The following is a 12,651-nucleotide window of genomic DNA, read 5'->3' on the forward strand; positions in this document are numbered from 1 at the left end:
TGGTGGTGGAGTTCGGTGGTGTGGTCGAAGGAGATGTGGGTGCCTATGGTAAAGATGGGGTCCAGCGTGTGACCAGCGGCGTGGCTGGGTGCGGTGATGAGTTGTCTGAGGCTGAGGTTGGCGAGGTTGGCGATCAGGGTGGTGGAGTTGGCGTCATTGTTGTTCTCGAGTTGGAAATTCAAGTCCCTGAGGAGGATGTAGTCCATGGAGGCGATTGCGTGGGTGCTGGTGAGGTCGGCGATGGGGTCGCTGAATTGAGCTCGGGGTCCGGGGGGTCTGTAGATGAGTGTTCCTCTGAGGGTGGTGTTGGGGTCGGTGTGGATCGGGAAATGCTGGTGTTCGGCAGTATTGAGTGTGTCATCTGCGTAGGTGGTGACCTTGAGAGTGGACTTGTGGATGATGGCTATTCCTCCTCCGATTCCTTTGATGCGATCCCTGCAGGTGATCTTGTAGCTGTCTGGGATGGTTATGGCGATGTCGGGCGCCAAGGAGTCGTTCCAACAGGTCTCGGTCAGGAAGGCCACATCTGGGGCGGAGGTGTCGAGCAGATCCCAGAGCTCGACGGCTTGTTTGTGTGCGGAGCGGGTGTTGAGGAGTATGCAGCGGAGGTGGTTCGGTCCAGTCCTTGGAGGTTTGGTGGCTCTGTCACAGCTGAAGCTGCAGGTGTAGCATGAGAAAGGTCCGTGAGTCCATTTTGGGGCGGCTTGGAAGCAGGTGTGGTTTCGCCCAGCATTGAGTGCATAGAGGATGCTGGCGTGGTAGCAGAGTCTGGTGTTGTGGGGTTCACAGGGTCCAGGGGTCTGGCACTGGGCGCGGTCCAGGCACGGACGGGCGCAGACAGCCCTGTCTTTGCGCGGCCTCCATAAGAGGGGGATAGGGAGGGAGGAGCAGCTGGGAGGCTGGAGCGGGGTGGCCAATGGGGAGCAGAGCGGTGGTGCCGCAGGGACACAGAGGTGGGAAGGAGTGGGAAATGGCAGGAAAACAGGCGGGCGGCTGGGTGCAAGTATGAGGCAGCTGTTGGCCGTGTGGTTGTGTGGGGAGCGACGCGCCTGCGAGCAGGATCAGAGGTCGCTCTTATGCCACTCCACGGCCTCCTTAAGAGTGGGAGAGGGAGGGAGGAGCAGCAGGGAAGCGGGAGCAGGGTGGCCAATGGGGAGCAGGGGGGCGGTGCTGCAGGGACGCCACGGCGGGAAGGAGTGGGAAACGGCAGGAAAACAGGCGGGTGGCAGGGTGCAGGTATGAGGCAGTTGGTGGCCGTGTGGTGTTGTGGGGAGCGACATGCCTGTGAGCAGGGTCAGAGGTCGCTCCTACGCCACTGCGCGACTTCCTTAAGAGGGGGAGAGGGAGGGAGGAGCAGCAGGAAGGCGGGAGTGGGGTGGCCAATGTAGAGCAGGGGAGTGGGGCCGCAGGGACTCAGCAGCGGGAAGGAGTGGGAAACGGCGGGAAAACGGGCGGGCGGCAGGGAGCAGGTACAAGGCAGCTGGCGGCCGTGTGGTGGCATGGGGAGCGACCTGCCTGCGAGAAGGGTCATAGGTCGCCAGCAAAAACAGGGTCAAAATACAGAAGGAAGGCAAAATATTTGGGGATCACCCTGCTAAAGTGCCAGGACCATAACATTGCTTCACTGTATGACATGTTTAATCATTATGGGTAAAGATATATCGGCAAACACCCACTTTGAGAGTCGCTATTTTGTAAACATGAAGTTTTATAAAGAGATTGTGAAGTATGGATTTGAATGCAGTGATCAAAAACAATGATTATTCAGTGTGTTGATTCCAGCTATTTGGGAAGTTACTGTAGACCACTTATAAATGCTTTTCACTGCATCCGGCTACTACTGAAGAAAATAATTGTTATTCCAATTCACTACTGGAATTGGTGATTGAGGCATAATTGCATCTATAATCACTTCAATCAGATGTTCTAATCTACAAAGGAACTGAAATCACCTCTCTTCAAGAAACATCTTGTCCTGTTATGGTATGTTATGTTATCAGTGTTTATATAGCACGTTTGCCAACCATAAGGGTATCCAGGCACTAAGTGTGTGAGACCAGCTCTGGAGGGCTTGCTTGAAAAGCATAATTTTAACTTCTTGCAGAAATCAATATTAGAGGAGGAGGCTCTAATGTGTTGTGGCATGTTGTTGAAGGGTTTAAAAGCTTGGTATGGGAAGGCATGACCCACCCACTTTACTTTTGAGAATGCATGAGGTGTGTGTGCTAGTGAAGGCCTAACAGAACTAAGGTGTCTGGAAGGTTGCTGGAAATAAATCCAGCTATTTAGGTAGGCAGGATCTGTGATATGGAGTGCTTTGTAATGTGGGGGAGAAGTTTATAGTGTGAGTTCTTTTGTATTAGGAGCCAGTGGAGTTCTCTAAAGTGTGGTGTGATGTGGGCTCGACATGGGAGGTTGAGGACTAGTCTGGCTCCTGCGATTTGGGCAGTCTGTAGTCTACTTGTGAGCTGGTTGGGCTATACCTTTGTACTGGTCAAGTCTGCTGATGATGAGGGCTTGATTGATCATTGTCCTTGTTTTGTCTGGTAGCCACTTCAAGATTTTCTTCAGCATTCATAGGGTGTTGTAGCAGGATGAGGCTACTGTATTGACTTAGACAGCCAAGTCCAGTTTGTTATCTATGTTGATTCGAAAGTTTCATGCTTGTGAGCATGTGGCGGAGATGGATCTGAGTTCTGTGAGCCACCAGGTGGGGTTCCACGGCAAGACGTCTTTCCCAAAGGCCACCACTTTGGCTTGTCCAAGTTCAATTTGAGGCAGCTGGATTTCATCAGGTGGCCACTTTGGTCATGCATGTGCTAAACTTGTTCCTTGTGATGGGCATTTTTTCCAAAAGAGAGACAGCATCAGCTGGATGTCATCGGTATATGGGAGGATGTTTATGTTGCGGGTTGGGCAGAGGAGTCATGTAGCTGTGGAAGAGCATCTGCTGAGCAAGAAACCATGCTGGACTTCGCAGATTACGCTGATGCAAAGGCAGCCCTAGACAAAATAGAGCGCACAATATTAGACTTCAAAAATTTTGAACATCATAAAAAATCAACGAAAGTCACCAAAGATATAAAAAACTATAACAAGGAAAGAACCTACCCTTATCTACAGGAGGATTTCTTTACTGTAAGCCCACAAGAGCAACAAAGATTCACGACTGGCACTTGGGTTCGCTTCAGGGACAGAGTACATGTCACATGCTCTGATTCATCTGCTGAATCAGATAGCTCAGAAACAACAGAAGGGCACAGTACATCTGCACACACCAACAACCCCCTTTTTTAGGCAGGGGCCAACTGAGGAATATAGACCCTCCAAGAGGAAGAGGGAGGGGGAGAAGCCGAACCAGATATAACTTCCCCCCAGGCGAACGCAGGACGAGGAACAGCTACTATCAGTGGGGGTACCAATACTAAACACCGAGAGACCACACCAAGCCAACAGCGAGACACCACACCAAGCCAACATGGAATCTATTCCTATCTTTAATCTTTCCAGTCACCAGCTAAACTCGACAGACATAGCTCTACTGAGCAGAGGTTTGTCTCTTTTGTGATTTCTGAGAAGCCCAATTAGTTTACCATTCATGCAGAGTTATTGCAATTCTTCACAAAAGTGAGATTGCAGGTCTTTTTCCAAGACCGCAACACTCCTCCCAGAAATGATACTACAGGACTTCATCCAGCGTCTACATTCAACCTAGCGAGTGGTACTATGCCCCCAGAGGTTATCACATTTGAACACCTTGTACTGAGAGACCTGGCCAAACTTAAAATGGATTACAGATTCACTCCCTTCAATGTCAGTACAGAAGAAAGATAGTCAGGCTAAACGTAAAGACAATGAGGAAATCATAATAAAACCGTGTGACAAAGGGGGCGGTATGGCCTTCCAGGACAGGACCGCATATGACGCAGTGATTCCACGCCAAGTTAAAAACACCCTACACTATGAGCGACTAACCAATAACCCAGTAAAAAAGATCAGTGAAGACATTCTCCAGGTCACCCAAGAGGGCTTGGACAATGGATTCATTAGCAAGAATGAATTCATTTTACTCAATAACAAGGAGTCACGTACTCCTGTACTGTATACTCTTCCAAAAGTCCACATAAATGCGGAAGTACCTCCGGGCAGACCAATCCTGTCCGGCTAAGGATCCATCCTGGAACCTCTTGGGAAGTATGTAGATTTTTTCATAAAAGATCTCGTGTCTAAAACAGAGACTTGCATTAAAGACACCACTCATCTTATCAATCTGATTGAATCCCAGCCATTCAATCCCAATACAGAACTCCTTTTCACTCTTGACATAGAATCTTTATACACGAACACCCCCAACAAAAAGGCATAGACGTGATACGCCAACATCTCAACAATCGTCCAGCTCCCCATCGAGTACCCACGGAATTTATAATTTGCTTACTCGAAATAACACTGACTAGAAACTATTTCCTTTTCAAAGACACACACTATCGGCAATGCAAAGGCACCTCAATGGGAGCTATTTTTGCTCCAAATTTTGCTATTCTGATCGTAGACTACTTGGAGTCTAACCTCATCCTCAATGACAGAAACCCATAATATGAAAAGATCCGTCTTTGGTGTAGGTACATAGATGACGTCCTTATGATCTTGTGTAGTGACCAGAACACTCTGAACAAGTTCTGTGCGTGGCTTAACACAAGTCAACCAGACCTAAAATTCACATATACCTACGATGCACAACAGGTAGACTATCTTGATGTGACTATCAAATGTACGGCCAGGGAATTATATACCACCTTGTTCAGAAAGCCAACTGAACGCAACACTCTGCTTCAATACCACAGTGCACATCCCAGGGCACTCAGAGATGGCCTTCCATATGGGCAATTTCTTAGGATCAAGCACAACTGTAAATTCAAGCAAGATTTCTTTCATGAGGCAGAGATCCTGGTTAAAAAACTGATGTCCAGAGGCTACCCCAGGAAGCTAGTCAGACGGGCCATGAAAAGTGCGTGGTATGCCCATAGGGAACACTTCCTCCAGCCCCATAAAAAGAAACCAATGACTAGGGTTACCTGTGTCACTACTTTCAGCACAGTGAGCAACAAACTGACAAAACTAGTGAAAAAACATTGGTCAGTACTAGACCCACTTGAACTAAATACGGGCACACTCCTCTTCTCCTTTAAAAGAGGGCGTAACCTGAGAGACCATCTAGTCAGAGCATTCACCCTGGATAAATAAAGCAAAGCAATTGCAGCATGTTTCAATCTGCCGCCAATTGTTGGTCACTACAAATGTAATCACTGCATGGCATGCGACTCCACAAATAACACAAAAGTATTTGAGTATGACAACTGCAAACATTTCCTTAAATCATTTACCAACTGCAACTCCAAAAATGTGATCTACTGCATCAAGTGCCCGTGCCAACTACGATATATCGAACAGACAACGCAACAGATCATGACCCGGATCTCCCAACATAGAAACCGAATCCGTTGCAAAGTGCTTACGACACCACTAGTGAAACATTTTTTGGCAAAAGGCCATTCAGAAATATACTTCACCTGGCATAGCCTGATACCAAGTACAAGGGGTGGTAACCAACAGACTACACTAAATCACGTCAAGTGCAAATGGATCTACAACTGCAAGACAATTGAAAGGGGACTGAACACTCTAGATGAATGGAATATGTGTTTCGAATGCAGGCCCTGATTCATACCATATGCCTACCTACTGCAACAAATTACTATTTATGTGTCCCCTATATGTACCCTTATGCAAATGAATGCCAACCTTGCAATAGGGCCTCTATTAATCTGACTCTCTGCTAATGTCTGTTTATTGCTAATCATGTAAAATTGTTTCAATGCCCATTTTCTGATAAGCAACCTCCATAATTTCATTCATTTTTTGTTTGGGTCTACTCAAAAACGTGTCATGTGGACCCTATACCTACACAAATGAATGCCAGCCTTGCGATAGGGCCTCTACCAATCTGACTCTCTGTTAATGTCTGTTTATTGCTAATCATGACCAAATGTTTTGCTGCCCATCTTATGAAAAGCAACCTCCATAATTTCAATCTGTTTGGATATAATTTGGTTATCGTTTGGGCATACCCAAAACATGTCATGTCCAATGGAATACAATTATAGCGACTACTTATCGTATTGAACTAATTGTCCCAAATACTGTAATCAATTACTGTTTCCCATGCACAATTAAGAGTACACTACTCCTTAAACATGCGTGACCAAAAGAAAGATTAACCAACTGGAATACACAGGCGCGGGAGCCTTCCCGTTATTAGGAGCGTCTGGGCATGCACGTCGATAATTACATCACTCCCGGAAGCATAAATCACCTAAGCCCGTCATGCCCGGCGTCCGCAGCTACAGCATTAACGGCAGCCGCATGGACGAGCAAAATCATTACGACTGTGCAAACAAGGAGTTTAAGTAAGTGCCCCTCCCTCCGCCGCATTAGGTTTTTTTAATGCCGCCCCATTTTGAATGTCGTCCCTGACTCAGCCAGCGTTTAATACGCAACATTTCATTACAGATCCAGACCCGAGGCCACAGTCCGGGACCTACAGGGGTAATTATAAGCAAGCACTGCCACTCGGCAATTCCTTACTAATTTCAGCACTGTTCATCCGTTCAATAATCACGCTAATTATTAATTCTGTTTTTAAGATACATAGAGAAATTCCTGTATCTTACTTGATCCACCATGGCTTCACCTTGAATTCAAAGTATGAAGTAAGCAGCAGAGTTATGCTAGTACTAGCACTAATTGTTTAATGGACTATTGTACATATTACTCTTATTTCCCCTAGATCAAGTCTCCAAAGCACGATATCCCAATCGTACTTATCAAAAACTTCGACATGCGCATGAATATGACTCCAGTTGTTAATATCGATGTACCAAACTGAGAAGACACCAACACCTCCTTATGCCTAATCAGATTAGTGTGACTGTGACCCAGTAGCTTTATACTCCTGTTCTGTTCGCCGCAGATCTCTTCCAAAGAGACCACAAGAAGTTTCCTTCCCAACCAGACCAAGACACCAATACAATCTTTTGACTCTTTAATCAGTAAGTAGCGGCGCTAGCACCCCCACGGTTATTAGCTCCCCCACCAGATGATAGTAGCACTGACGTATGCGTTACAATCTCAATTGCTGATTCTGAATAATCATGGTTAGCACTTTGGCACCATGCTAGAATTTACTAATGAAACACACCCTCATACCATTGTATTCCTACAACAGCCAGTAGAGGCTTTTAGTACTGAGCAGGCACCCCCACATGGGATAACTGCTCTCCCATTCAGCTGCAAGGGATGACTACTGCAACCAACATTATTTGGTATATGACTAAGCACTGGGAGCACACTGGCACTGTATTAAACCAATTAACTGTCCAGTATTGTACAGTGCTAATATACGCACATCTTTTAATCTAGGTTGAGAACGCTCACTCTGTCCTGATGATGATGTTAACTAACTAAAGAACTAAACGTCGTTGACCCCCTTTTGAAAATCCCCCATTTGTACATATTGTTTTGGATTTCTTTGTCTATCCGTGTGATATTTCGTATACTGCCACTTTCACTCAGTCACGTTACGCACCCTTGTCACTTATGTGAGCAACTGAAAGTATCTGTACTAATCTACATATTACTATGATTAAATGTATACATGCTGCCCTATGAAGCCTGCTCCCCAAGTGATTTATTAATTAGACAAAATAATATTTAACCTTGAGTTACTGGACCTAGTCAGGCCTCCCCGGAACCATTGTCCTTCTCATATATAAAAAAAGACTCCGCAGATTAATTCCTGTGCATCAGAGAAGGGAGGCACCTTGCCAATTTTGGCTCTTCCCGTAAGGAAGGAGCATATTCACTGTGAGGGTGTGTGCCTAGATGCCTGCTTGGTGAAGTTGTTGGATCAGAACAGGTTACAGTGTTGAAGACTGCTGATAGATCCAAAATGAGGAGCACTGCATTTTACACCTGTTGAGGATCATCTGGATGTCATGTACGTATTCTGTGCTGTGGTTGGGTCTAAATCTTGATTGTAGCATTGAGAACTGATGATTGGTGGGGTTTGTGGACAGGCGCATGGCAATGGCTTTTTCCAAGAACATGCCAGGGTAGGAAAGGAGGGATGTGGATGGCTGTTGAAAAATTTGGTCGGATTGGCCAAGGGTTTCTTTAGGAGAGTGTTGACGCCTGTGTGTTTCCATAGTTCCGGTAAGCTGGCTATACTGATGAAGGTATAGAGGATGGGGGTGTGGGACTTGCTCATGGCGGTGTGGGACTTGCTGATTGGGATCGTATTTTTGTCAAAGGAGTGATGGGTGCAGGGATCTGCCGGGTCCCCGGAGTGTATGCTCTTGATAAGTGCTGTGGCTTCCCCTATGCTGATGGTGTCCCATATGGTGATTTTGTTGTCTTTCTCCATCACTGGTAGACTTCTGGTTAGAGTCAGGGGGTTCCGTTGTCAAATGAAATTACAGTATATGGTTGTGAACTTGCTTCAAAAGAAATTTGAAAGGTCATTGAACAGATCTAGGGTTGGACTGATGTTGCCGCTGACAGCTGTCGGTGTGGCGAAATCCTAGAAAATTGTGAAGATTTATTTGCTGCTCTTCATACTACTAGGGCCTTCCTTTTAGTTTCCTGGATTAGTTAGTAGTACCTTCTCTGGGTGGCTTTGAAAGCATTTTTTTCTACTTCTCCTTGGCTGGTTCGCCATATCTGCTCCAGTTGTTTGCAGTGCTGCTTGGTCATTCTGAGGTCTTCTGTGTACCAAGTGACTTGAATTCTTCTTTTTGCTGTGTAACTTTATTTCTTGGGGGGCCAGAGTCTCGGCTCAGTTGATGCTCCACTTGTTTAAATTTTTAAAGTTGCATGATAGGAGGTCTGTGGTTTTCAAATTGTTCTCAAGGAGAGAAGATGTCTAATCCGCCTCTCTTAGGTTCTCTCAATGTCAGCATGGTGGGCCAGTTGTGGGGGGTTTTCTGCATTGATGGATGATGATTTTGAAACTGGCTATGGCGTGGTCGGTCCAGGTGACTTGTCTTGGTGTGTTGATCAATGTGTAGTTGAAGTATGTGAAGATGGGATCTAGGATGTGTCCAGTAACATGGGTGAGTCCCGTGACATGTTGAGTCAGTCCCAGGTTTTCCATTGTCTGAAAAGGGTGGCTGAGTTGGTGTCTAGAACGAAACTGAGGTCTCATTCAAGGATGAATTCACTGGAAACGAAGACTAGTAGGGCGCTGACATCTGTAATGCTGCTAGCAAAGTTGGCTTGAGGGGCTAGGGGGCAGTAGGCCAGGTTTCCACCCAGGGTGAAGGTTGCTGTGATTTGTATATTAAAGTTGAGTTGTTCCATGTAGTTTATTTCAGCTTCAGACAAGGCAGTGGGGTTATAAACAATGGTGAATCCTCCTCTGGACTGTTTAGGCAGGTTTGCCTGGTGAGCAGGGGGACGAGTGATAGAGCACAGAGAGGGTGGCCCTGAGAGATAGAAGATTGAAATACACGAAGCAAAGAAAGAGTGTGAGAAATGGCAAAAAGGTCAGAAAAGGAGCAACAGAGAGGCAAAAGGGGCAACAGAAATGCCACCAATAAATGAGAAATGGCGAAAAGAGTAAGAAATGGCTGTAAGAGTGGGAACTGGTAAAAAAAGAGCAAGAGAAAAGGCACAATAGTCACACACAGAGAGAAAAGGAACAAAGAGCAAGAGAAATCGCACAAAAGTCACACAGATGTGGAAGAGCAAAGAGGATGGTGGGTGGGCTGAAGATGAGCGTGGTGGGCAAGTGAAGAGAAAGGCACGAGGAACAGGTAAGCAGTGAGGGAAATGGGGAGTGGGGGGATGCAGACTTTCAGTTTAATGTACACAATGACATTGTGATGCAATTGGATTCAGGAGAAACCATTGCACAGGTCTACTGGAATTTCCAGTAAGGAGATAAAAAGCACCTGCAGTGTGAAATATGCCAAAGCTCACTAATGTATACAGGTGTCGTGTGTTTACTTTTAGGAAGCACAGGATATGTACACAGATTCTGCTCTGATCAGGGAGTTTGGAAGACAATGGAAAACTCAACAAACATTTGGCGTGACCACTCGGAATGCTCAGAGAACAATCTCTTCAAACAAAATGTAAGCAAGGCCTGCTTTTCTTACGCTTAATATGTTAATCTTATTATTAACAGGCTTAAACGAAAGTCAAACATGGTAAAAATTAACTATTTGGATAGACTAGCACCAATACTGCATATTGCATAACAAGCACAGTTAAATGTTGATATTAATTTATACTTCAAAAGAAAGCTTAAAGCATTGTTAATGACAACAGTTCTATATTTAGTTCTGTGAGAGTGCCTGGGTAGTGGTATGTCAGTGCGGGTTATGTGCTTCTACCCATCCACCTCTTTGCGCTGCACTGGGGGACCAATACAGCACAATGGAAATGTGATTTACAAAGATTCCCAGATACCTTGTCTTATCAGTATTTCTGAGAATCCTTGCTACCGGCTGTAAATTCCGAGATGGAGGTGTAAATTCCGAAATGGAGGCCTGATAGAAACATCAGACAAACATTATGGGTTCCGGAGTAGCATGGTACTCACCGAAGAAGCACTTCAACGCCTAGTCAGGGGCAGTAAGAGATTTTTAAATGCCATTACAATACCATGCAAACTCTCTCTACCTTCTGGTTGGCAGTATGCTGAAAGTGAGGAAGGGACATCACCTTCAGTGACATTCAGCATGGCAATCAAATAAAAGAGAGACTGAGGGGCTAGTTTAACGAGGTCCAGCGTACATGCCCCAGCAAGGCTGTGTACAAAGAGAATACGGAAATCCTCTATGGTGGGCGTAGGGAAGGTGGAAGCCGGTAGAGATAAGTGAGTCACTGAGGACCACTGTTGTATATGCCCAGGAGAGGGAGTCCTCCTTGTAGGAACTAGGGATCTCACACACCCAGCAAGCTAGGTGTTATTTGAGCCTGCCCCTGGTCAGGTCGGCGCTGCAATACCTGACCGGCACCCAAAACCGGGGCTCTTTATCGGGGATCTTTTGTTCCTGCCGGTGGGTGCAGTGGGGGTGAGGTGCCTAGTGTTTGTAGATGTGGGGAGACGTGTGTATTTAAAATAGGTCAGTTAGTCCTAGGCAACATTTTATTCAGAAGGTAAACAGCCTAAAGTAAAAGAATGAGAGGGGCAAAGGACTACTCGTAATGTGTCTAGCGATATATGACCTGCTCTCAAGTGATCGACACTGGCGGGCCATCTGAGAGTGTAGCTACAATACGGCACTGTGTAGGATTCTCGTTAGTTAAACAGGGTGAATGGGGCACTATGGTCGCTCACCTGGGTCCTGTGAGTCTGTCATGGCGCATTGGTCCCTGATGTACTTTTGACAGTATAGGTGAGTTCCACTTTGTCCTGACTACCATTGTTTTTACAAGTCTTCACGCTTGCCATTTACTTCATTGTTACAAGTTTTAAGGATCTTGAGCAAATAACACATTGAGTACACTATACTAGTAACTTTTGCCTAGTTCACTGTGATAGTCTGCACGACACAGTGTCTTTATTATGGTTTTCTTCACGAGCCGGACAACAAGTGTTGGATGGTAGAGACACTGCATGTTTGTATAACATTGTAATTTAAACATGTTATCCCCACCTATTTTTATCCAACTTACAGGTCCACGACCAGAGAACTGGGTATGTAGAAGCCACTTACTTTTTTAGTGTAGATAGCGTTTCATTGGTCCTGAGGAAGTACCCTGATCTGAATGACATTAGAGGCACGAAACATGTTGATTACCTGAGAGAAGGGCATAGACCACTAGACACATTCCGACTAGTCCTTTACCACTCTTACTCTTTTACTTTAGGCAGTTTACCTTCTGAATAAAATGTTGGCTAGGACTAACTGACCTATTTTAAATACACACATCTCCCCACATCTACACACACTAGGCACCTCACTCCCACTGCATCCACTGGCAGGAACAAAAGATCCCCGATAAAGAGCCTCGCTTTTGGGTGCTATCAGGTATTGCAGCGATGACCTGAGGAGGGGCATGCTCAAATGATGAAGCATGACACCTAGCTTGCTGGGTGTGTGAGACCCCTAGTTTCTACTCCCTCTCCTGTGCATACACAACTGTGGTCTTCAGTGACTCACTTGTCTCTACTGGATTCCTCCTTCCCTACCCCCCACCATAGAGAAATTCCATATCCTCTTTGTACAAATTCAGCATGTCATGTTTTCACTTTTCCCAGCCTCACCTCAATGCCAGCTCTGAACCGCACAATGAAAGCTGTCCTTCAAAGACAACTTCCACTGTGTGAATGGTTCCCACTGTTAAGTGCACTCTGCAACCATTCTATTCTTTGTGAGTAACAAGGACACAGAGAACACCCTTTTGCCCAATGCCGACCCATTTGCTTAAATTCCGCTAAGACCACAGATATGTGCCTTGAAAATCAAAATATACAGGAACTGACAACGCACTTTAATCACTGCTTAGTTTGTAAAATACACAGGGGCTTATTTACAAGAACTTAACACTGCCGGAGCGTTATTATAAAGATGGGACGTATTG

The 12,651-nt window shown here is 45.7% G+C and overlaps 1 protein-coding gene across 1 annotated transcript in view; it reads left to right on the forward strand.

The window, feature by feature from the left end:
- The window catches only part of GLP2R (glucagon like peptide 2 receptor), a 921,875-nt gene that overhangs the window by 588,867 nt on the left and 320,357 nt on the right, over positions 1-12,651 (forward strand). Inside the window, exon 4 of the mRNA XM_086930546.1 lies at positions 10,072-10,193. Within this exon, the coding sequence (XP_086786672.1) occupies positions 10,072-10,193 (122 nt within the window). The remainder of the gene's footprint in view (positions 1-10,071; positions 10,194-12,651) is intronic.

The sequence above is a fragment of the Lissotriton vulgaris genome, chromosome 7 (genome assembly GCF_964263255.1).
Source record: "Lissotriton vulgaris chromosome 7, aLisVul1.2, whole genome shotgun sequence".
NCBI lineage: Eukaryota > Metazoa > Chordata > Amphibia > Caudata > Salamandridae > Lissotriton > Lissotriton vulgaris.